The 25,286-nt window shown below is 51.6% G+C and overlaps 2 protein-coding genes and 1 long non-coding RNA gene across 4 annotated transcripts; 2 read left to right on the forward strand and 1 right to left on the reverse strand.

The window, feature by feature from the left end:
• Positions 1 to 340: 340 nt before the first annotated feature.
• Positions 341 to 1,518, forward strand: ID1 (inhibitor of DNA binding 1). The gene is made up of 2 exons (XM_055543212.1): positions 341 to 859; positions 1,040 to 1,518. The coding sequence occupies exons 1-2, from the start codon at positions 437 to 439 to the stop codon at positions 1,079 to 1,081; spliced, it is 465 nt and encodes a 154-aa protein (XP_055399187.1). The 5' UTR covers positions 341 to 436; the 3' UTR covers positions 1,082 to 1,518.
• A 7,479-nt stretch (positions 1,519 to 8,997) lies between these two features.
• LOC129625056 (uncharacterized) lies at positions 8,998 to 10,680 on the reverse strand. Its single transcript, XR_008701243.1, has 3 exons — positions 10,483 to 10,680; positions 10,161 to 10,299; positions 8,998 to 9,699 (listed from the first exon to the last, which is right to left on the reverse strand). It is a non-coding gene; the product is annotated as an uncharacterized LOC129625056 (long non-coding RNA).
• Positions 10,681 to 19,383: 8,703 nt separating this feature from the next.
• On the forward strand, positions 19,384 to 25,153 carry LOC129625822 (cytochrome c oxidase subunit 4 isoform 2, mitochondrial). 2 transcript variants are annotated; one of them, XM_055544694.1, is made up of 6 exons: positions 19,384 to 19,540; positions 19,720 to 19,755; positions 20,851 to 20,932; positions 22,551 to 22,715; positions 23,540 to 23,671; positions 24,918 to 25,153. In XM_055544694.1, exons 3-6 carry the CDS (start codon positions 20,851 to 20,853, stop codon positions 25,052 to 25,054), a joined length of 516 nt encoding a protein of 171 aa, XP_055400669.1. In that variant the 5' UTR covers positions 19,384 to 19,540; positions 19,720 to 19,755; the 3' UTR covers positions 25,055 to 25,153. The 2 variants fall into 2 exon arrangements, with proteins under 2 accessions (XP_055400669.1, XP_055400670.1); XM_055544695.1 differs by lacking the exon at positions 19,384 to 19,540 and having other exon boundaries at positions 19,656 to 19,755; positions 23,642 to 23,671.
• Positions 25,154 to 25,286: the final 133 nt, after the last annotated feature.

Raw genomic sequence — 25,286 nt, forward strand, 5'->3', positions numbered from 1 at the left:
TAAAATGGGGCTGGAGAAATGAGAACATATCCCTGAGAAAACTGATTCTTGGAATCTTTTCGTGAACAGTAATAACCGATTTCGCCTTCTGGGCAGCCCTCGCCTCCACTAGCCGTCTTGTCCCCCGCCTCCCACTCTCTGTTCTTGCGACTCAATTTGCTTTTCCACGCGGGTGAGGGTGCTCTAGGGGAGCAGGAGGCGGGACCCAGAAGTCCTCCAGGCCACGCCCTTAAGCCTTCCATTGGCTGTTTTTGAACATCTGAGCCCGCCCCCCCGGCAAGGGGCGGGGAGGCGCGCGGTATCTTTATAAAAGTCGGGTTGGGGAACTCGAGTTGCGCTTTTGCACTGCCGTCTTTTTCGCGTCCACAACTTTTTTCCCCACTACCGGCGTCCTCTTCCTCCTCCGTCCGCTTCGTTTTCTCCCGACGCCGGCATCATGAAGGTCGCCAGTGGCAGCGCCGCGGCCGCCGCGGGCCCCAGCTGCGCGCTGAAGGCCGGCAAGGCGGCGGGCGGCGCGGGCGAGGTGGTGCGCTGCTTGTCCGAGCAGAGCGTGGCCATCTCGCGCTGCGCGGGCGGCCCCGGGGCGCGCCTGCCGGCCCTGCTGGAGGAGCAGCCGGTGAACGTGCTACTCTACGACATGAACGGCTGCTACTCGCGCCTCAAGGAGCTGGTGCCCACCCTGCCCCAGAACCGCAAGGTGAGCAGGGTGGAGATCCTCCAGCACGTCATCGACTACATCTGGGATCTGGAGTTGGAGCTCAACTCGGAATCCCACGTCGGGACCCCCGGGGGCCGGGGGCTCCCCGCCCGGGCTCCGCTCAGCACTCTCAACGGCGAAATCGGCGCCCTGGCGGCAGAGGTGAGGTCCGAGTTGGAGAAGGAGATCTCTTTTCTTCTACGGAAGGGGACGCTTGAGGCTCAGAGCGGGAGGGAATGCTTGACCTTATATTCATCCCATCTTTTCGGGCACCTAGGTGCTCAAAGATGCCCAAATAGATCGTTTAAAAAACTACAACAACTCTTCTCTCTTTTTTCACAGGCGGCGTGTGTTCCAGCGGACGATCGTATCTTGTGTCGCTGAAGCGCCGCCCTTGGGAGCCGGCAGACCCCAGCCCTCCAGGGGGCGAGAGGAATAAGTGCTCTCTGGTCCATCCAGGCGCCTCGCCGGAGCTGGAGAGGAACAAGACCGATCGGCGGCCACCGGGGCGCTTGCAGGATCCAGCCCGGGTCTGGGGGACTGACAGGGCAGGCTGACCCTCCCTCCTCACCCACCAGCCACCAGAGACTTGGGGGAGTCCCCCCTCGTGTGTTTCTATTTTTTGAAAAGCGGACATTTAAAAAATGGTCACGTTTGGTGCTTCTCAGATTTCTGAGGAAATTAATTGCTTTGTATTGTATATTACAATGATCACCGACTGAGAATATTGTTTTACAATAGTTCTGTGGGGTGTTGTTTTCTTTTTTGGTTGTTGTTATTAAACAAATACTTTAGACGGTGATAAAGCTGCAGTGACTTCTTGGATTGATGGGAGGGACCTGGGCTGGCAGTGACCCCTGACCCTTTTCACAGCTGCTGCTGGGGGAGGGGACGGGAAGGCCACATCTGGACGGTCGCTTTTACCGACCTGAAATGAGTGTTTCCGGTGTCTTTAAAATCTATTCTCCCCCCCTACCCCGCCCCATCCCTGGCTATTTCCCCTCTCCCCAGTGTCATAAAATTAAATCCTTCAGACTTTTAGGGTTTCTCAAAGTGGTCCTGGGGCCATCTGGGTCACCTGGGGAGGTTGTCAAATGCAGATCAACCTGCCAAGGCCTCCTCTGGGTTGAAGAGTATCAACAAGTTGGTTACTTGGGAGAACCAGGTCACTGGACCTGCATGTTGGCTTAAATGGAGATAGTGAGAACCTCAGCTTGTCGGGGACAAGACTTCCAACTTGCCCCATTCCCCAGGAGGAGGCGCCTCCCCCCTGGGCCACCAAACCCTGGATCCCAGCAGGCTGCCCCAGGGCTTCAGCTTTGTCCAAGTGGGTGAGCAAGTTGGCAGAACCAGACCAGTCACAGCTGCTGGGCCACCTGCTCTCGGGTCTGGACTCTGCCCCCTCACCCTGGCCAGGCTGTGCCAGCAGCCCAGGGCTCCTGTGTGGGCTATGAGGAGGAGTGGGCGAGTAAGTCCGCAGCTCCTGAGCCAGAAAATGGTGTCGTTGGCAAGGACCTATCTGCCTGGACATGTGTGTGGGTTTGTACTCATGGGGGAGTGCACATGAGTGTCTGGGCCTGTGTGACATGAGTGAACTGGTAGTTACCCTGTCGGGCTGGGTCATCTGTTGGTGTGCAGGCCTGGGGGTGTGGATGAAGATACACGTGGGGATGTGTGCAGAAGGGCAAATGTGAGCGCATGTGTTCTGCAGATAAGTGAGCCAACTCCAGCTGTTTGGGCTTGTGGGCTCTGCTGAAATGCATGGTGGCACCTCTGCCTGGATCCGGCTTGATGGTTGGGTGTGAGTGTCTGGGGACTGCAGAACCGCACTGGGTGTCTAAATGTGTTCTGTAGATCGGCTGGCATTCCTGGGTCTCTGCTGATCTGGGGATAGCGGTGAGGGGGAGCTTTTCATAGGCAAATGCTTCCTCAGAAGTTTAAGTACCAACTTTCTGGGCAATTTTTAGACCCGTGGGGACACCAACAGTCAGTACCCCTACCAGGCAGCTGCCAGGCATTACACAGGGAGAAACTGAGCCCCAGAAAGGGCAAAGAACCTGTCCCAGAGAGGGCAAGGACTGTTAATATGTTTTGTCAATAAAATAAATAGCACCTAGCACCATGAGCCTGACTGTACGCTCAGCCGTTTACATAAAGGATTTTGTGGATCCTTGTGGAGCTAACAGCAGGATTGCGAATAACAATAACAATGAAGACTGCCTATTGAGCACTAACACTAAGCCAGGTACCACCTCCTCCCCGAGCACATTTTAGACTTTATCAAAGGGAACAGTATTTGGAGGTAAATCTTGTGCTTTGCTACTGCGTCCCCAGCTCACCACAGGCTGCTGTTTGACAGCATCAACTTCACAGAACTGCTGTAGAGAATAAATGAAATAGAGCACTTAGCACTCAGTGTTTGATAGCTATAAATTATCATTATTAATTGTCGCCTGTACGTCCTTGGAGTGTCCTCAGAGTCACACGTGTGCACTCCCTCCCTCGTGCCCCCCTCCCAGCCGCCCACCCACCGGGCCGTGGGCGTGTCCCCGCGAGGACCCCCTCACGGCAGGGCCCTTTTCCAGGGGAGGAAGGGGCTGTGCCGAGCCGGGGGTAGGCGGGCCACCTCCTCCCCCGTGCAGGCACACTTTGGCTTCCACGTTTCCCTCTTTTCCCCTTTGGCCCAGGCCCAGCCCATCTGGAGGCCGGCTCGGCGGCGGCCTGGGAGCGTTTCCATCAGCTGGGCCCGAGGAATGCGGAGCTATTTAACCTGAGCATCCCCAGGTGTACGGAGGCGCCTGGCTGTCTGGGGCCCGCCGCCTTTGGCACGGCCGCGCTAGACAAACAGCGCGCCGCCCCCGCCCTGCCCCTCCGCCCGCAGCTGCAGCCGGGCCTGGGAACGGGCGGGCGCCGGCGGCTTGCATAAGAGGCTCGGGCCCCGCGCAGGGAGGGGGCGAGGGGGGAACGGGGCCGCCGCGGGGTGGGGGGTTGTGAGAGCTAGAGGGTGTGTGTGCACGTGTGTGCGTGCGTGTGTGCTGCACACAAGACCCTGCTCCTTTTGGGCCGCCGCTTGGGAAATCATTAACTCCTTAACTGTGTTGGACCGGGCGCGGCAGGAGCTGGGTGGGGGGAAGGCCGCAGAGAAAAACCGGGACAAAGTTCCTTGCACACTGGACCTTGCCTCTCCAAGACTGTGGGCCCCAAGACCTAAAGGATTTTTTTTCTTTTTTCTTTAACAGACACTTCTAGAGCGCTTATTATGTGCCGGGTACTATACTAAACTCTTAAAATTAATTTGGTTAAGCCTACTCACAGCTGTATGGGGGCAGTGCTATCAAATGCTCATTTTAATAATAGCAACGACAGCAGCACAATAGTAATGGGAAGATAAACGTTTTAGTAGGCAGGCTGGTAGAACACAGCCTCTGAAGCAGCCTGGAGGTTTCCCAGGCTGGGAAGGAGAAGGCTGGGAAGGGAGGCCCTTCCCTGGAGGCTTCGCCTGTCTTAGCCTCCACTTTCTCATCTGGGAAATGGGCTCCAGAAGCTCAGCCTCAGGGATCCATTGAAGGGCTGCAAATGGGAAGCTTGGCACCAGGACTGGCTCCGTGTAGACTCTAGGTTACGTGTTGGTGCAAAGTGTTTGAGCCCTCACCAAGGGGACTGGCTCATGAGCCCGTTCGGTGTGTAAACCCACTGCTAGTCCTACTTTTCAGATGAGAAAAGGGAGACCTTGGAGAGGTGAAGTGACCCACACAAGGCCACGTGGGAACTCTGACTTAAACTTTCTGGAAACTAAGCTTCTGAGGGGCTGCACCTTCCCACAAGAGGTCCAATCTAGCTTTTTCATCTTATTTCCAATTTAAATCACACCAGGTCATTATGTATGCTTGTTTTAAATGTGTAAACTGGAAAAATGCAAGGTATGATGTATATCCCAATTTTTGCAATTTACATTTTTCTTAATTTTAAAAAATCTTAGCAAGAGCCTAGAAAGATAGAACTCGCCCAGGCTTTCTTGTCCTCTAAGAGGTCCTAGGCCAGGTCCCATGTGACCTGGCTCTAAGAGGTCAGGTGGCACAGCGGGCACAGGTCTTGAAGCAGGTAGAGACCAACTGAACTGTGGCTCCATCTGCTTGAGGGACGCCTGTGGCTGAGGGATCACTAGGCTCTGACCTCTGGGTGCACAAGCCCCTCTCCACAAGGGGCAAGGGGACTTGATGGGCAAACACCAACCTTACACCTGCCGATCTGAGTCACCCAGACCTCAGAGTGCTCCTGGAGCCCCTTTCCCCCACCCCATTGCCTCCTGAGACTAAGACTCAAGGGTGAAACCTTTCTTCATACCAGCTACTCTTATTGAGGCCCAGGGACTGCGCCCAGGGAGGGCTCCCCACTGTCCAGGTCACAGGCTGCAAGGCTTTCCAATGACAGGCGGGCCTGGGAGCCCAGCCTGGCTGCCAGAGGGAAAGGAGGTGAGTCATGGCCGGGCCAGGGTCCGGGCTCTGCTTTCCGGGAAAGGGAAGGGAAGGGAAGAGAGGAAATCAAAAGGCCTGGAGGCACACAAGGGGGTGGGCTGTTCTTATCTTCCCGGGACCCACCCTGGCTGGTGCTTCCTGACCCAACTCTTGCAAAATCGGTTTCCCAGCGATGCCCCCAAGAGAGGCGCCATGGGCCTTACAGGGTTGCATCAGAGCCTTGTGCAAGGGCTAGCTGACGGGGAGGGTGGTGGCTGCAGGCCAAGAGCGGGCAAGGGAAGGCAGACTCAGATTCTAGGCCCAGTGCCACATCTCACGGACACTTGCCACCTCCCTGGACCTCAGCATCTTTAGCTTTAAAATGGGTCGTCACAGCCACTGTTCTGAGGTTTCAGTGACATCATCCTTGGCCCATCCACTCCTCAAGCCCCACCCAGGCCAGGCCTCAGTCATCCCTACCTGGAAAACTGTACCAGCCCTAACTAGTTTATTCAGCAAACACAATTGGCTCTTGAACAACATGGGTTTGAACTGCACTGGGGTTCACTTATAAGTGGATGTTTTTCAATAGTAAATACTATAGGACTGGGTTTCCCAGGTGGCGCTAGTGGTAAAGAATCATGCCTGCCAGTGCAGGAGAGGAAGGTTTGATCCCTGGGTCTGGAAGATTCCCTGGAGGAGAGCATGGCAACCCACTCCAGTATTCTTGCCTGAGAAACCCCATGGACAGAGGAGCCTGGTGGGCTACAGCGCATGGGGTCGCGAAGAGTCGGACCCAACTGAGCACACACACACACAAATGCATAGGACCACACAGATGTGGGGTTGGCTGAAACCACTGATGCAGAAGCATGGATCAGAACCCAAGATAAGATGGCCTGACTATAAATTTTATGCAAGTTTTCACTGCATAGGGTCAGTGTCCCTAACCTATGCATTGTTCAAAGGGTCAACTGTAGTTACAAAATTTCTACATATGCTAGGAGCGGGTTGCAGAAGCTAAGAATTTAAATAAAAAGCCGTGCCCTCTTGAAACATACATTCCTAGTAGAAGAAGACAGACAGTAAATAAATATGCATAAGCATAATCGGAGGTGGATTTACCCTGAAAAAATTGAAGCTTAAACTTCAAGCCAAAGAGCTCCAGCAATGAGGTGGTTTCGTGTGTGTGTGTGTGAAAAAGTGTAAGTATTAGTTGCTCAATTGTTTCAGACTCTTGACACCCCATGGACTTCTCTGTCCAGGCTTCTCTGGTCATGGAGTTCTCCAGGTAAGAATACTGGAGTGGGTAGCCATTCCCTTCTCTAGGGATCTTCCTGACCCAGGGATTGAACCCAGGTCTCCTGCATAGCTGGTAGACTTTTTATGGTCTGAGCCACTATTTTTGTAAAATGTGCAAGATGTGCCTAGATTGCAAAAATCTAGGCCCCGTGACACTTAGTCTCCCCTGTATAAGATTCAAGCTTGAAGATAGGGCTGCTGGAAGGGGTGCAGAATCATATCTACTCAGCTGTTCGTTTTTTCAACGTAAGACGCCCCAGCTCTGAGCGGCAGGGAAGAGCTTTGTGGATCAGTGCGCTCCAGTGCAGCTGAGTCCACTCTGTGCACAGCAAACCTGGGCGCCCTGCCCATCTCCAGCCTTCCTCGGACCACTGGCGCCCCCTTCCGGGAGATTTGGAACTCCGCTAGCGCCCGCGAGAAATCAGGTCTTAGTCCTGAGGGAGGCGAAGGCTGGTGCCTTTGCGACCTCTAGTGGATTATCTGGGAACTGCACCCAGGGCTGTGAGTGTCTTAAAAGTCTCTCAGCTGTGTCCGACTCAGATCCCATGGGCTGTAACCCACCAGGCTCCTCTGTCCATGGGATTCTCCAGGAAAGAATACTGGAGTGGGTTGCCATTTCCTTCTTCAGGGAATCTTCCAGACCCAGGGATTCAACGTGGTTCTCCTGTATTACAGGCAGATTCTTTACTTTCTGAGCCACCAGGGAAGACCCTGAGTGTCTTGGAAGAGTTATTTCTGTATCTGGTACTTGACTGTATGTCTGTATATGTGTATACAGCAACGAATCAAAAAAAATCACCACCCTCAGCTTCTGCTCTGATCAGGGCCTTAGCTACTCTTTCCCCTATTGTCTCATCTTCGTTTGCTGTATGACAGCTCCCTCCAAGCCTCGTGACCTCGTCCACAAGAGGAGGAGATTTTAGGCAAATTTTTGACCTTTAAAAAAATTGCAAAATGTATTTTACACACAAAAGGGTACATATCACGAATGCATACAGTTTAAAGACAATAGTAAACACTTAGATACCAGCCACCCTGCTTAAGAAATAGAATATTAAATATTTCCGTGCCCTTCTGAGTAGAATCCCCACTCTCCTTGTAAGATGTTATCACTATTCAGAACTTTGTGTTATTTGATCATTTGTATTTTATATAAATAGAATCATACTAAAAAATAAATGCATGGGATCATACTGTGTGCAGTTTTCTGCACTTGCTTTTCGCAGGTAACGTAAATTTCATTAGCGCCATCCATAGCGATGTGTGGTCTGAGGTCACTCATTTCTCGTTGCATATAGTGCTCTGTAATGTGACTTATGTACCCAGTCCCCTACTGATGGACCTGTGGGTTGGTTCATGGTTTTGCTGTTATCAGCAGGACTGTTCTGAGTGCCCTTGTGCATGTCTCCCAGGGAAGCTGTGTGTGGAGCAGTGAGATGGCTGCATCACGGGGCGTGTAGTTTAAATGCTACTAGGTTGGACTGGAGTCTATTCTGATTAAATAGAGGAGTCCAGACCTGGAGGTCCCTTACCACTTAACCCAACACACTCACTGTAAGAGATAAGAAAAGGAAAACCCAGAGACCTTAAGTGACTTGCCCAGAGTCCCCGACCTTGGTCTCTCAGGCTAAGATTACAACTTAGGAAGTAATTTTGGGCGTGGACGAGGAGAACATATTTCCTTCCCATTTTGAGGATTAGCAAAACTCATTTACCTTTAAAATTGTCCTCTGGCCTGGTTTTAGAATTCTGGACAAAGTAGAGACAAGGATACTCCTTGAAAACTGTTCCACAGATACACACACACTCATACACATTTACTCCATGTCCAAGCACTGCCAATTCTAACTCCTGAATGTATCCCCAATCCCTGCACTTCTGCCTATCCCCCTGGTTTCCATCATCTCTCACCTGGACATTGCAGTAACCTCTTCATTGGTTTCCCTGCTTCTAGCATTGTGCCCCCGACTCCAAACCCATTCTCCACATGGCAGGCAGAGACATCGTTCTAAAATGTAGGCAGAACACATTACTTCCCTGCTTAAAAGTCTCCTGTGCCTTCCAGTTGCTCTTAAAATAAGATCCTAACCTGGTACCACGGCTCGTAAGGCACAGTGAGGCCTGGCTCCTGTCTGCGTCCACCCTGCTACTCACCAGCACTCGCCTCACGGTCGCCCTGTCACTTTTGTCACCTTGGTAACCTTCCAGTTACTCTTCCCCATCTTGGAGGCCTTTGCATGTGCTTGCCTGCTGCCTGTAATTCTGTGCCCTGCAAATAAGCCTTCTTGTTACTCAGGGCTCAGCCCAAACGTCCCCTCAGAGGACGTTTCTTCCCTGACCATACCACCTCCTTCCTTTCTTTCTGTTTTTTGGCCGCTCCACTTACAGGATCTTTGTTCCCTGACCAGAGACTGAACCCGCTGGGCCCTTGGCAGTGGAAGTACAGCGCCCTAATCATCTGACTGCCAGGGGATTTCCACCATCTCCCCTTTTTTTTTTTTAATTGAAGTACAGTTGATTTACAAAGTTGTGCCAATATCGGTTGTACAGCAAAGTGACTGAGTCACACACATATATACATTCATTTTTTAATATCCTTTTCCATATGGTTTATCACAGGATACTGAATATAGTTCCCTCTGCTATACAGCAGGTGCTGGTTTCCCACCATCTCCTTTCATTCTCTGCCTTTCACCCTGTTTTTTGTTTCCTTCCTAGCACCGTTCATATCCGTAACTGTCCTTGGGGAAAGTTCCTGAACCTCTCTGGACTTGTTGCACTGAGAACAACTTATCCTTGTGGCATTTTTTTTTTTTTAATGGTCACTGTTATTCCTTCCATCAAAAGGTGGGTCTTTGTCCCCTCCCTGTGACTCCAGATGGGATTCTGTGGCTGTTTCGACCAACATTTTATAGGAAGTAATGCTACATGACTTCAGTGGCTGTATCACGAAAGGCCAGCTTCTGTCTGGGTCTCCTGGAGTGCTCACTCTGGAGGGAGCAGCCGCCAGGTAAGCCTGCCATGAGACTGGCCAGCTGGCAAGGCCATGCGCAGGTACTCCTGAAGACACTTCTAGCTGAGCTCAGCCATCCAGTCATTCAGGTCTGTGTGAAGCTGTCTTGGATCCTCTGGACTAATCTGTCATTCAGCTGAGTCCCACTGAGTGACCACTGATGATGCCACAGGGAGCAGAAGAATTGCCCAGTTGCCCAGCCAAGTCCTGGCTTAATTCCTGATCCACAGAATCTGTGAGAGGTAAGAAAATGGTTATTGTTTTTAAGTCACAAAGTTTTGGAGTATTTGTTACCAAACAATATAAAACCAAAGCAATCTTGTGTGTTTGTTTCCTTGTTTATTGTGTCTCCTTTCTCTAGGATGGGTGTTCCACGCCTGCTTTGTTCTCTGCTGTGTGACCATTGTCCAGCACAAAGCCTGGCAAACAGTGGTGCTCAGTAAATACTTGTTGAATAAATGACAGCATGAATGAATAGATGTATGCACAGTACACTCAGCTCAAGCTCCATTCATCCTGCTGGCTGAGGTTTTGGGGACAATCCTACGGATATCTTGGCATTGGGAAAGGGGTACCCAAGCTCCTACCATCCCCTGGCAGCCCACTTCCTAGCTCTGGAAGGGGGTACTGAGAGTTGCTTTGGTCACCAAAGCCCACTAGGGTATCAAGGCCTCTCCATTAAGTGCTCATCCACCTTGACCTGTCTTCTATGGTCCAGCCTCTGGGCTTTGCGTAAGTTCCTTCCAATATATCTTCCAAGCCTCCTTCATCTGAAGTCACCTCCTCCCGAAATTGGTCCAGTTTGGGAACTCTCCTCAGGCTGTCTACCTGACCTACAGAAACAAGTACCCTCAACTGCTTATTGATCACAGACAATTCCAGGAATTTCTCTTAGAATCATTCCCGCCCCGTGCCTGCCTAGCACCTCCTTGCTCCATCTTGTCATCTCCCAAGGAGCACTCACAGCCCTCTCTCCCACAGTTCAGTCCTCTGATGTCAGCCCCATCCCAAGATACCTCAGCTGGCTGTTTTGCTGCCAGGATCTCATTTCAACACCTCCACAATCCAGTGAGGTCAGATTCATAATCATCTCACTTTATGAAGAAGAAAGCTGAGATTCCAAGAGGAAAAATGGGTTCCAGGTACATGACTGGCAAGTACTCTTCTGGGATCCAATTCATCACCGTCATCATCATGACTATAATTTCTTAAAGTACTGACTGTAAAGGTAAGCAGATTCTTTACCATCTGAGCCACCAGGGAAGTCCTAATGATCCACTGAAGGACGCTAAATTTAATGGGTCAAACTTTAAGCAGAAATGGGATATTTTCACAGTTTCAGAGTATCTCCCTTAATGTATTTAACAATTACAAAGAGTAAAATATTAATTTTAGTATCAATCCAACAGATACTACTCTAGACAGTGGTCAAGGTGACATTACCAGGTAAACATATCAACCTCATGAAGTCCTGGGGGAGGGCAGCGCACAGAGGAAAGCATACGTCAGCTCTCTGGTGTTTCCCCCCCAAAATGCATAACCTCAATATGATCATGAGAAAACCTCAGACAAGCCCACGCTGATGGACATTCTATAAAAGAGCTGGCTAGTACTCTTCAGATGTGTTAAGACCATAAAAGAGTTGGAAGGGAGGAGGAACTGTCACAGATCACAGAGGGCACTAAGGAGACACGACAACTGAATGGGATTCTTCCTGCACTGAATTCCAGGAAAGAAAAAGGACATTAACAGGCAAACGGATGAAACCTAAATGACTTTTGTTGTTATAATAGTAATGAACCGAGGTTAATTTCTTAGTTCTGATAAGGGTTCTATCATTATGTAAGATGCTGACAAAAGGGAAAGCTGGGAGAAGGACATACGGGAACTCTGTACTATTTTTGCAACTTCTGTAAGTCTAAAATTACCTCAAAAGGAAGAGGGAAAAAAGCACCTTAAAATAAAGAGGGAGAATGAAGGCTAAGCTAAAATAAGCCTCCTACAGCCCATCTCTCCCACTGGTTACAACTAAAAACTCTGGACAAATTTTTAAAAAAGCAACTACTTAAGAGAACATGGTAAAGTAAATAAAATCAGATTGGAGTGAAAAGTCAAAATCTGAAGAATAACCCACAAAGCAGGTGAGTGAAAACTCACTACCAGGTGAGTTTCCTGGTAAATTTTTTTCCTGTATCTTCTTGCTTAGACCCAGGATACTTTAAATCAGGAAACCGCACATCTGATACAGGCAGCACACACTCCCACAGAGAAGCCCAGCATTCTGGTCAGAGAAGAGGAAAAATGGGCCTCCAGAAGCTGGAGGGTGTAATGAAACTCCTTGTTATTACTTTTGTTTAATCATTGCTCTCAACTAGCCCTGCTGCAGGGCAGCCCCAGTCTGCTTTACAGTCCCAATGCCTTTGAGAGAAAAGTCTGAGAAAACCCACCCCCTGGAGAAAAGAACTTGGAAAAGAACCGCTGAGTGTAAATAGTGTGGGGCAAATCTTCATTTTTTTGTCTTTTGGTTTTTGGTGCTTTGCTCCGAAGGTAAGCCCAGTGGTGAGGAATTGTATGACAGTGCAGGTGGTTAGAATTCTGGGAGAACTTCATATTTCTGGCCAGAGGACCAGAAAACCAGGCCTGCGGAGCCAGAGAATATACATGTAATCCTGGTGACAAGAGAATGGATAAAGGAAATCCTCCAATTCTATGTTGAACCAGCACAAGTCCTGGGCTCAACCCCAAGCTGAGCCTATGTGGAAGACACCCTAAGAAGAGTGAGAAAATCTTTTGAGTATTGACACCCTGTAAACCACTGCCCAAGTCCCAGACTAACCTTTACATCAGGCAGAACCAAACCGCATAGGAAAGCTTTGAAAGTAAAACTGATATTAGAATCACTGCCAGTAGAAGGTGATAAAGAACATGTAGTCCGAACCTATCCGATTTTGCGTACTACTAAAAAAAAAAAAAAAAAAAAAAAAAAAAAAAAAATCCAGAGCCTTTTACCAGTATCTAGAGTCTCATAATATTGAAAATGTCCAGGATACAATACAAAATAAGGAATGTCCAACCAATTCTCAAAGCAAAAGACAATCAGTAGATTCCAACCATGAAAAGACCCAGATGTTGGGATTGTCAGACAGAGACTTCAAAGCAGCTATTATAAGAGTACACTGTGAGGGGAAAATGGATACTTTAGAATGAATGGGAAAACAGACGTTCTCAGCAGAGAAATAAAAAGCATTAAAAAAGACCAAAAAACAGACGGTGTTGGTCAAAGGTACAAAGCCTCCATAACACAAGACCAACAAGTTCTGGAGAGCTGTACAGCACAGGACCTGTAATTAATATTGTTTTGTATACTTAAAAACTTGCTGAAAGGGTAGATCTTATGTTAATCGCTCTTACCACAATGAAGAAATCAATATTTTTGGGGGGGAGGGCAGGAGGAAACTTTTGGAGGTGATGGATAAATTTATGGCCTTGATTACTGGGGTGCATACTTACCTTCAAACTCATCAAATCGAATACATTAAATATCTGTAGCTTTCTGTATGTCAGTTATACCTTAACAAAATGATTTTCAGAAGAATCACTGAATTGTACTTAAAAAACCCCAAAAGGGTCAAATGACCAAATGACAATTTTAGAATGTAAGAAATACAATATCTCAGATCGTAAAAATGCACAAGATAGTCTCAATAGTAAAGAGAGGTGACAGAGCAAAGACTCAGTAAACCTGAAGCTAGATCAACAGAAGTGGTTCAATCTAAAGAGGAGAGAATATTTTAAAAACTGAACAGACTTACAGACATGTGGGGAAATATCAAAAGATTTAATATGCATGTCATTTCTGTACCCTTAAAGATGCAAAAAAAAAATTTTAAAGATGCCTTAAAATTTCTCAAATTTGGTGAAAAACTTAAATTTACAGATTCAAGAAACCGTGGTCGCTCACACAGTTAAAGAATCTGCCTGCAATGCACGAGACCCGGGTTCGATCCCTGGGTCTGGAAGATCCCCTGGAGAAGGGAATGACAATCTACTCCAGTATTCTTGCCTGGGAAATCCCATGGACAGAGGAGCCTGGTGCGCTACAGTCCATGGGGTCGCAAAGAGTCAGACACGACTTAGAGACTGAACAGCAAATACTGATTCCAAATAACACTTGGTTATGGTTCTAGTTACTACTGTTGCATGACAAGCCACCTGAAAACAGTGTGTAAAACAGCTGTCTGATGTTAATGGATTCTGTGGGTCGGGAATTCAGAAAGGTCACAGCAGAAGTGTCCCATAATGTCTGGGACCTTAGCTGGGAAGACGCAATGGCTGAAGGGGACTTGGTGGCTAGGGACTGGGATTGTCTGAAGATGTACATGGCTAGAAGGCTGTAGGCTGGCACCTCAGCACCGACATATGACTTCTCCATATGTTCTCTCCACATGGGTTAATTTGGCTTCCTCGTGGCATGGTGGCTAGGTTTTAAGACAGAGTATCCTGAGAGAGTCCATGGCATCTTATGATCCAGCTTTGGAAGTCACACAGCATCACTTTTACCATGTCCTACGTTTAAGGCTGTCAAAAAGGTGCATTCAGCTTCAGGGAATGGGGACACAGATGCCACCATTTGATGGCAAGAGGGTCCAGGTCACATTGTAAAGAGAGCATGTGGCATTGGAGATACTGTTAAAGCCACAATAATCGAGATGCTTGTTTGTAGACCATAGTCTAAGTCTGCGGGTGAGAAGTGAGGTATGTTGCTCCAGTAAGGCCTTCTTGCGTGGAAACATGCACGTGGGAATAAATGAGTCTTGTTCTTGAGAGGAGCATTACGGCAGAGGGAGGCACAGTTACAAAGCCCCTGCCGTGGGCAAGAGTGGAGTGTGTTCCAAGAACTGAAGGCCAGCATGCCTGGAGTGTGAAGGGAGAGGAGGAGAAGTTGATGAGGAGGCTCCATTTGTGGAGTTTGGCAGAGGGAACCTTAAATATCAGGTTAAGGAGATTACTGGAAGGCCAGTGGGTGGTAATGGAGGCTAAAGGATGCCAAGAGGCTGTCCCCACAAAGTCCGGCCCACGTGAGACTTATTCCCATGACCATGAGACTGGTGAGTTTGAGTCAGGACATGGCCAGGGGCCCTTACGCCCTGATCTGTGCACCCTCCTTTTGGCCCTGGAAGATCAGGAGCAGAAGCTGAAGGCCATTTCACGTTATTGTGGAGCCCACGTTAGTGTGGATCCCAGATCCACTGGGATCTGAAGGGACCAATGCCTACCCTGGAATTGATTTGACGCCCTGCACCACCAGGATCCCGCTGCTGCAGCCCTTTGCCAAGTTGGACTGTTCTCTGGTGGTCAGAGCAGAGCACTGGGCTGGACCTCAAGGCAATGTCCACACTGCCCATAGCTCCATCCAGAGCTTGGCTTATATGTCACAGCCATGGGTGCCTCTCAGAGAAGCCCTGCTTTCAGTTCAGTTCAGCCACCCATCATGTCTGACTGTTTGTGACCCCATGGACTGCAGCTTGCCAGGCTGTCCTGTCCATCAGCAACTCCCAGAGCTTGCTCAAACTCATGTCCATCGAGTCGGTGATGCCATCCAACCATCACGTCCTCTGTCATCCCTTTCTCTTCCTGCCTTCAATCTTTCCCATCATCAGAATTTTTTCCAGTGAGTCAGTTCTTCGCATCAAGTGGCCTAAGTTATTGGTGTTTCAGATTCAGCATCAGTCCTTTCAAAGAATATTCAGGACTGGTTTCCTTTAGGATTGACTGGTTTGATCTCCTTGCAGTCCAAAGGACCCTCAAGAGTCTTCTTCAACACCACAGTTCAAAAGCATCAATTCTTGGGCTCTCAGCTTTCTTTATGGTCCAGCTCTCACATCCATACATGACTACTGGAAAACCATACCTTTGACTATATAGACCTTTGTTGGCAAAGTAATATCTGCTTTTTAGTATGCTGTTTATATTTGTCACTGCCATGGGTGCCTCTCAGAGAAGCTCCCACTTAGACCATCGCATTCACCCTCCTGGTCCCCAAGCAGAGCTTGGGTGTGATTGGCATTACAGAAGTGTGGAAACCAAGGCCATGGAGGCAGTCAGGAACAGGGGCTGAAACCAGCAGAGGATGGATCTGGGACTAGAAGCCCAGAAGTGGGCCTCCCAAGCGCTCAGTTTCACCGCCCCTAATATTAACCACAGGGTCCTTTGCATGTCGTTTGTATACACCTGCCCAGCTCACAGGTGGTGGTGATGAGGACCCTAGGCCCCGGGATTCCAATGCAGCAAGTTCTGACCAAACCCCACCCCCGCGCCCCATCTCCTGGCCCGAGGCGAGTTCGGGTGCCCTTCCTGCGGTCATAGTGTGAGGGCCTCGGTGCCCGGATAGGGGAACGCCTTCACCTACTCTGCTTCTGCGATCGCCTGCAACGTGGGATCTCCAGCTTGCACCTCAAGGACCACCTGGTTGGGGGAAGGACCTGAGCAGGCTGGAGGGGGCGGGGCCCCGGGGATCAACGGGGTGAGCCGGTGGGACAGTCAGCGCGAGGCGCGAGCGGGCGCGCACTGGAGGGGAGTGGCAGACCTGGCAGGGCCTCGGGGGCGGATCTAGGGGAAGGAGGCGGGGCATTGGGGGCGGGGTTTGAGTGACTGACAGGGTAGGGGCGTGGCTGGCGCGTGCTGCGGAGACTGCAGTGAGGGAAGGGATAGGGAGGGGGCGGTACCACAAATGACCGAAAGAACAAGGCAGGAGCCAGGGCGAGGGTTTATCGAGTCTTGGGAAGGCAGTGCCAGAATGACGGACTGGGCAAGGGGGTGGCCCGGGCTGAGCGATTGAGGACGAGCCTCAGGGTAGGGGTGGGGTCGGCGGGCGGGCTAAGCTAGGCGAGCCGGGCACCGCCAGGGATAAATGACGCGGCTGGGACAGGGCTGAAGATGGTGGAATGCTAGCCTACGAGGTAGAGTCCAGAACAGCGGGCACGAAGACTGCTCGAGGGACCAGGGAAGGATGACTGGCAGCTCCAGGACGAGGAAGGAGGGAGGAGACGACGGGCATAGGTGAGTAGTGTGAGTGACAAGACAGATGGCGGGACCTGGAATACAGGCCGCTTGTGGGTGGGGCCAAGGGGCCATGAGTGACAACCTCATGGTCCCTTGGGGTCGGCCTCAAACATCTTCCCTGCAACTCTGAGAGGAATTGCTCTTCCGGCTGAACATATAGGGCTTCGTGTATTTAATGCACCAGGTGTAGTGCAGAGACATCAGACCTGCCGGAAGGAGGTTTCGATCTTCCAGGCCACCGGTCCCAATGAAATCCAGCCAAGGGCGTTCACCTGCTTCCGATTGCACCACGTGGGTCTTTCCTAGGGCCAGGAAACCCGCCACTAGCGATTGTCCCCGTGGTAGCCCTGGTTCGGCGTCGGTTCAGACCCGGCCCGCCTGTCCACAGCTGCAGAAGCGCTGTCTAGACTGCTTCCTGGTGTATCTCCGGGTCTTCGATTGACGATCTCCGGGCCTGAGCTGCTGCCCGGAGCCGCCCGGGGCCCTGAAGGCCTCAGTGTTCCTGAATTACAGTGTCTGCTGGGAGTTCGCGCGTCAGCCGGCATTCCAGCTGGAGAGAAGGATAGGGATAGGCTCTTTGTCGTGACCACGCCTCTCTGTCCACTGGCCCCTCCCCCACACAGCTGGCCCCACCCACCTAGTGCCTCCGCCCCTGCTCTTCCCTGGCCCCCCTCTAATTCGCAGTCCCCGCCCCTAAGGATAAACCCCGTCCACTCCTACTCTCAGGCTCCGGCTACCCGCCATATCCACAGTCCTTGGCCTCATCCCGCGCCCTTCCCCGTCTCAGGCTCCCCATGTTCAATCGGCTCCAGGAGCTCCCCATGGGGCTGGGAATACGAGTCCGCGACGCCTTGTCCAACACAACAGCCCTCCTTATTTTCGCCTTCGGGTGCTTTCTCTGTATCTCCTCCAGGCTGGGAGAATGAAGGTGGTCGTGCATGAAGTCTGAATTGGGCGAGGGGAGAAGGTCGTACCAATGGGATACTGAGGTCGTGGCTCAGGTCTTTGTGTCTGGGCAGAATCTCAGGGGCTCCCTGAATCTGATCGAATGAGAGCTGTTCCTTTCTGTAATATGGGCTCCCCCCGGGAGGGTTGGAGCCGCAGGGCCTCTCACCTCCCATTCCAGCTGTTTCCGAAATCTCAGCCTGCATTTACATAGAGTACCCCTTGCCCTGAGTGGGCTGTAATACTCTACCTGAAGCCCGCCTTGTGCCCACCAAGGTTCCCAGGGAAGACTCCTACTCCCTGGCCCTGACACCTCTGAGAGATCTGTTTTACAGAAAAGTCTGACTATTCCCAGGTTCCAGGCCTTGAGACACTGCTGGGCATCATCCCCCAGAAGGTCCTGCTGCCCTATGTCAACCTTGAGCCGCCTGGAGCCTGCCATCACTCCATCACCCTCAGCCCTGGGGCCAGCTTCCCAAACAGATGTTCTTTGTCACAACATTACCCCACATCTGGAGACTGGAGTTCCCATAGAGGCAGGAATGGGAGATGGTAGAGGAGAACAGAGGGTCAAGTTCTCTAGATGACTTCTCTTGGGAGGCTTGTGAGCTCGGAAAACAGGCTCAGAAATGGTGCTGCTTGGTCGCCATTGAGGCAGCAATAGAGCTGCCACTCACACATCAGCCACTCACTCCAGTGCAACCAGCCTCGAAAGTTCTGATGAGACACCAAGTGTATCCTCCCCAGGCTGCCTGAAGGCGGGTCTTCCCTCTGCTTCTGTCCTTAGGCTTACTCTTCAGGACATCCTGGACAGCATCCAAGAGATGAGGTGATCCTCTTGGGGTTGTCTCAACTCTGGAATCCCCTTGATCACGGGGAAGGGGGAGCAGCAGTCTCCAGGAATAAGCAGGGCCAATCCTGGGCGCTGGGGTCTCAGACATCCAGGAGACTCCCACACTGCCTTTTCATCTCCCAGAATGGAGGGGGCCTGCATCCTGCCCACTGGAGGATCTCTCTCTTCAAGGCTCATCTGCCTCCGGAGCAGTAAGCCCCTTCTTCCAGGCAGTGGATAGAGTGGGTCTCTATGGCCTCACTGGGCTACAGGAACCCTGAGGGATGGGTGGGTCCTCCGCACACGTCACTGGACCAGAGCTTGGACACCTAGAAAGCTTTGGCCCCAGGCCACAGAAGGGACTCACAGCCTTCATCCATCAGTCCAGCATCAGTATTCTAACAATCCCAAGCCACATTTACTGAACTCATGTTCTGCTCCAGTAACCACATCATTCCCCCTTTTACCTTTGTTGGCCTCCCGTCTTTAAAATAAAATCTGAGATCCACACCATGACTTCCAAAGCCCTGCTTGGTGTTCCAGTCTCTCTCCAACTTTCTCCTTTGCCCATTACAATCTGACCAAGATGTTCTCTCTCTATTCTATGAACACATCTGTGTTTTTCTGCCTTTGGGTCTTTGTCCAGGCCTCTCTCTACTTGGAACTAGATTGTAAGCCCTATAATGGCAAGGACTGTGTTGACTTTTGTTTATCTCTAAATCCTCACACGTTTAAACAATAGACAATAATGCCAGCTCTAACAGGTCTTAATAAACAGTCCTGGAATAAATGTGCCTGATGCTTTTCTATTGACATATTTAATCTTTACACAAAGAGACTCAGGGAGGTTTAGCCATTTGTTAAAGGTCACACAGCTAAGAGCTGAACCCCAGAGGGAGGCGTTTTCACCTGTCATTGTGATTGGGGGCATGAATGCCAGGTGGTATACCACAGGCCATCCCCAAATTCTATCCTTGTAGCTTCCTGCAGCAGGAAGCATTGGGTCTGCGCTCGAAAGCTGGCAAGACTTGGGTCCTCAAAAGCCCTCTGAGAGTATTCCAGGTAGAAGAAACAGCAGTGAGCAGAAGTGTGAAGGCAAGAAGATCCAGCTCCTGGGACAACCAGGCTCAGAGGGCTGGGCCAGTCCAGAACACACAGCTGCCTGGACCCAGGGCTCTATCAGCTGGTGGTCTCCAGAGGCCAGACCCGGATGGGCAGGGAAATTGAGGCATGGTGTCAGTGTCAATCCCTCTCCCCAGGCTGTGGGTGGGAGCCCCCAGGGACGCGGGCTGGGCGCTCACAGGCAGGACGTTCCCACGCAGGGGCGGCCCTGGGGAAGGCTGTGGGGCGGGCCCCGGGCAGGCGCCAGCGATCCAGTCCCTCTGCAGCCTCTTCTCTGTTGCTTGCTCTGCAGACCTGGGTCGTGTTCTGGCTCCCTCCAAGCCGCAAGGTGAGTGAGTGGCTGGGGAGAGCCTCAGCTGTCCAAACACGGGCCAGTGGGGGATGCGGCTGGGACTCTGGCTTTCATCACCCCGTCAGGACCTGTGGGGTCACTGCTGTGGAGGAGGGTCTGGGGGCTGAGGGCTACTGGCAGCTCAAGGGTGAGGGGAATTTTCCTCTGTCCACATATGGGACACTATCTCTTTCCTCAAATGTAGATTATTCCTTCCCTCTCCCCACAGGTGGGGCTCTGTCACCCACTTATCACTGATGGGGACCCTTTCCTTTCCAGATGTGGGGTGTCTGTCCACTTTCCACTTATGGTACATCCTACCCTCTATCTAATTATTGGGTGCCCTTCTCTCTCTCTCTAGATGTAGGGGTCCTTTCAGTTTCCAGAAGTGGGGTACCCTCTTCTTCTCCCCAAATGTGTGCCCCCCTTCCTACCTCTGACCAAGTTGGTCTTTATCCCCCTCTGAATCTCCTCCTCACAGCCCCCTCGCCCCCCGCCGCCCCAGGTTGCCAAATCCTGATTTTCCCTGGGGATGGGGGGGTTGGGTTCGCCTGTCCCTCTCTCCCACCAGGTCCAGCAGAGCAGGCTTTCCAGGCACGTAGGCAACCAATTACAGCGGGAGGAGAGGGGGAGGGCAAGCCATCTGCAGGAGACCTTGGCAGATGGCCCTGTAGCAAGACAGTTATCCCAGGAACTGCTCCCTCCCGACCTGGACTCCCACCCTGTTTCCTCTGGGGGGTAAACAGCTGAGAAAGCTTGTCTAAGCTAGCCACCCACTGTGAGCTGAGGCTGGAACTAGAACTGAGGCTCCCAGATCCAAACTGTTCAGGCCCTGACTTAGGAGTTAGGCCTCGTCCCACTTCTCAGATGGCAAACTGAGGCCCCAGGAGGGGGCTCCCAATGTCTAGAAGCCCCATCTACCCTCCATCATACAAACTTAGAAGGGGGCAGGAGCTGGAGATGACCTTGATATCCTGGAGACCATGCCCTTCCCAGTCACCACACCTGTGTAAACCCTGTGTCTCGGTCTGGTCCTGAGGGGAAGGGCAGAGGGCAATGTGAGGGCAAGACTCACCCCAAACCATGCCCCAGATGACCTTCAGAGCTGCCTGGAGCTTGACCCTGAGGCAAGGGGGCCTTGGAACTCGAGGGATCCACAGCCCAGGAAGCACCGGTAAGACGTGGACATGCCCTCCCTTGCCCAGCTCCGAGGCTTGGGGCAGGGGTCCTGTCTGCATGCTGCTCCCGCTCCCTTCCATGCTGCTCTGGGCCTGTCCTGAACCATTTCCCATGATCCTGGTCCTTGGTGGGGGGCCACATTCATCCAGGAAATAGACAGCAGCCCCCTCCCCCGAAGTGTTCTCAGGGCCTGACGCCTGTACCTCAGGTTCCTAAGGCCTTTGTGTCCAGAGGCAGAGGGTGCTGACAGAACCTTCCAGACCTTTGTGTCCAAGCCAGTTGGAAGAAAGAGGCCTAAAGAAGGGGAGACTTGAGCCAGATAGACGGGCCTTCTTGATCCTCTGGAGAATAACAGATAACATTTATTGAGCCCTTACTGTGTGCCCTGAGCTGGGATCGATGTTTTGCACAGATTAACACATTTGGATTTCATAGCAGCCACGTGAAGTGGACACTGTGCCATTATCTCCCTTTCTCAGATGAACAAATGGTCCCAGAGCCGGGACTCTTTTTCCCAAAGCAGTTCCCACGCTCTCCGGGCAAGGTGGTTCCAGTGCCCTCCTGGAGGGCATCCCAGGTGACAGTAAACAGAAGAAGCTTTACTAGACTCTTCTAGGCCCAGCCTTGTTCTGGACACTCACACGGAGCCCTTGAGGGCTAGGCTATCAGGGAGAGCTTCCAGGCACGGAAGTGAGACGTGAAACCAACCTCTATCTGTGTAACTTATGTGTGTCGGGCCCCGGGCATGATCTTGAAGCTTCCACAACAGTGTGAGATAGGATTACTTACTATCCCCACTTTCCAAGTGAGGACGTGGAACACAGTGAGGTAAAGAGGGCTTGTCGGAGCTGGGGCGGGCTGGACCTGGGGTCTCACGACTCCAAAGCCATGCCCGTGACCACTCATTAAGGGCACAGGTCTAGTGCTTTCCAGTTTGTGGAGCAGTTTCCCAACTGCCATCCCAGGTTCATCTCTTCAAGCCTTTCCCCGCCCATTGCCTTCGCCTGATGTGCCATCCCCACCCCAGATCTTCCCAGAGGACACAGGGTCTGGAGCCAGAGGGGCTGAACTGCCGCCCTGGCCAAGCTCCCTCTTGCTCTGCGAACTTCAGTAAGTCCCTTAGCTACTCAGTTTCTTCCTCTGTAAGATGAGACTAATATCACTGTCTCAGAGCCATGCCAAGCCAATGAGTCAACCCGCCCAAAGGCCTTAGCATGGTTCCTGGCACACAGTTTAAGTGATCAATAAGTGCTGCTGCTGCTAAGTCACTTCAGTCGTGTCCGACTCTGTGTGACCCTATAGATGGCAGCCCCCCAGGCTCCCCCGTCCCTGGGATTCTCCAGGCAAGAACACTGGAGTGGGTTGCCATTTCCTTCTCCAATGCATGAAAGTGAAAAGTGAAAGTGAAGTCGCTCAGTCATGTCTGACCCTCAACGACCCCATGGACTGCAGCCCACCAGGCTCCTCAGCCCATGGGATTTTCCAGGCAAGAGTACTGGAGTGGGTTGCCATTGCCTTCTCTGGCAATAAGTGCTACCCTCTTTGTTAATCTTATGGTTGGTGCTGGGATGTCTCAGGGGCAGCCTCATCTCAGCTCCTCCCTGTGCCCACAGCCCACGGCAAGGAGAAGATGCCCCCCTACACTAACTACCATGCCCAGCGCTCCTACCCCATGCCCGAGGAGCCCTTCTGCATGGAACTCAACGCTGAGCAGCGGGCCCTCAAGGAGAAGGAGAAGGGCAGCTGGACCCAGCTGAGCCACGCCGAGAAGGTGGCCTGTAGGTCTCAGGGTGGGGATGGGGGTGATTTTGCAAAGAAGGGCCTGGCCTGTTAGGGAGCAGCCAGCAGGGAGAAACCCTGGCCAAGACAGCTAGAACCCACTCACCCAAATACTCAAATGCATACCTGAGTGGTGAAATTCATTCTTTTGTTCATTCATTTTTTAATTCACACAACTGTTTGAGCACAGCCTGATGCTAGGTGATGCTGGGGACACAGAAGTGAATCACGGGGAGGGTTCCTGCCCCTAGGGTGCTCCCGGTCCAGTGGGGGAACCAATGCAAACCTAGAAAGCTGTAATAGAGGATATGCTGCTGGGTGAGGTGTGTTCATGGGGCTGTGAGAACCCAAAGGAGAGAGTGAGATGCATCCTGGTAGGCTTGCCCAAGAAGGGTTGTTCCAGCTGGCCTTGGATGGTGAGGGGGAGGGGCTGCTAGGCAGTGGAAACAGCATGGGGAAGGATATGGGAGCTGGAGAGCATGGGGAGTCCTGGGCTTCACTGAGTGGTGTCGGGGTATGGAGCAGAAAGAGGCAGGTGAATTGGATGGAAGAGCAGGGGTCTGGCTTTCAGAAGCAGGAAAGATGTGTGACACCAAGTGCTGCCCACCAGAAGTGCCCCCGGGAGCCTCAAGCCTCATCATCAGCTCCTAGCCATGCTTTGCACACAGTAGATGCTCAGTAGGAATTTGCTGAATGGATAGCTTCTGCTGCAGGGAGAGGGTGGCTGGAGGTCCCCGAGGCCAAGAGTTGGCCCAAGAATTGGATGTATCTGAGGCGCCGCCCCCACTCCCCCTCCCCCCACCCCCGGCCCACCTGCCTCCAGTGTACCGGCTCCAGTTCCATGAGACCTTCGCGGAGATGAACAGACGCTCCAACGAGTGGAAGACAGTGATGGGCTGTGTCTTTTTCTTCTGTGGATTCACAGGTCTACTGATTTGGTGGCAGCGGGTCTACGGTGAGTGGCAGTGCCTCACCCAGCCACAGTCTTCAGCCATGCCCTTGTGGTCATAGCTATCAGCCAAGTTTTGATAAGTGAACTAAGCTAGTACTCATCTGAAGAGTTTTTGAAAAGTCCTCCAGAGTGATGTAGGGTGAAGGGCAGAGCATGGCTGCCTGGGTTGGAATGTAGGGACTCTGCCTCTCTGGGTCTTAACTCCCTCATCCATAAAATGGGAATAATAGTGCCTACATCTCAGGGTTCTTGTGAGGATTTAATGAGAGAGCTGTTGGCTAGTGCCAGGCACACAGTTATGAATGGTGTTGTTACTAATTGTTGTTATTAGTCATGAACTTTTCAACATATTGTTTCAGCTGCTGTAACAAAGAGTCTCCAATATTCAAGAGCTTAAACAATATAGAAGATGGTTTCTTATGCTTCCCTCTTACTTAACCCCAATAAAACTGGCCGCTCTCATCTTCTTCTTCCTGAGAGGAAGCATAAGAAACTATTTCATGCTGGACGCTTCCCAATAAGTTGGAACAAACTCAGTAATTATAACTACGGTGGTGGTGGTTTAGTCGCTATGTTGTGTCAGATTCTTGCGACCCCATGGACTGTAGCCTGCCAGGTTCCTCTGTCCGTGGGATTCTCCAGGCAAGAATACTGGAGTGGGTTGCCATTTCCTTCTCCAGGAGATCTTCATGACCCAGGGATCGAACCCAGGTCTCCTGCACTACAGGCAGATTCTTTACCAACTGAGCTACCAGGGAAGCTATGGTAGCTATCATGTATTAGGAGCTTAATATCTGTCCCGCATTCTGCTAATTGCATTATAAATATTAACAAATTCAGTCTCCACAAGCCTAGTGGACAGGATTTGTTTTTGACAGGTTAGGAAACTGGGGCTCAGAGATGAAGTGACTTATTCAAGGTAACGCAGCAAGGGAATGGTGGAACTGAGATTTGGACCCAAAAAGACTTCAAGCCAGTGCTCCTCCTATCCTTGGGTCCCAGAGTAGATGAGGAAACTGAACCTGAGAAAGAGGAAGGACATCGCCCAGTTCCCCCAGTGAGTCCAAGGCAAAGCTTGGGACAGAACCTGGAGTGCAGCTTTAGTGGGGAGTCTAGTGGGGGATGGAGAGAGTGGAGAGGGGTCCTCAGTGCAGGGCATCTCGACCCCATGCCTGGACACCCTGACTCAGTGGAAGGGGGTTGGCAGGGTCCCATATGCCCTGGGTCCTACCTGGTTCCTTCCCTGCAGTGTTCCGTAAGAAGCCCATCACCCTGACGGATGAGTGGAAGGCCCAGCAGCTCCAGCGCATCCTGGACATGAAGGGCAACCCCGTGCAAGGCCTGGCCTCCCGGTGGGACTATGAGAGGAAGCAGTGGAAGAAGTGACATGGAATCCCGGTGGCTCCCCCTGCAGCTCCACCTTCGTCCAGAGCCTGTGGAGGCCCCTCCCCTCCCTTAACCCCAATAAAGCTGGTGGCTCTCATCTGCCTTTAGTCTCCACCACAGTCTCTACCTGCCATAAAGCCTACATTATACCTAAGATTAGGCAGAACAGTAAGTGAGGGGCAATAAGCCACTTGCCAGGACCCCACTTATCAATGAGGGCTTCCTGGAGGAG

Source organism: Bubalus kerabau, chromosome 13, assembly GCF_029407905.1.
Source record: "Bubalus kerabau isolate K-KA32 ecotype Philippines breed swamp buffalo chromosome 13, PCC_UOA_SB_1v2, whole genome shotgun sequence".
Classification (NCBI taxonomy): domain Eukaryota; kingdom Metazoa; phylum Chordata; class Mammalia; order Artiodactyla; family Bovidae; genus Bubalus; species Bubalus kerabau.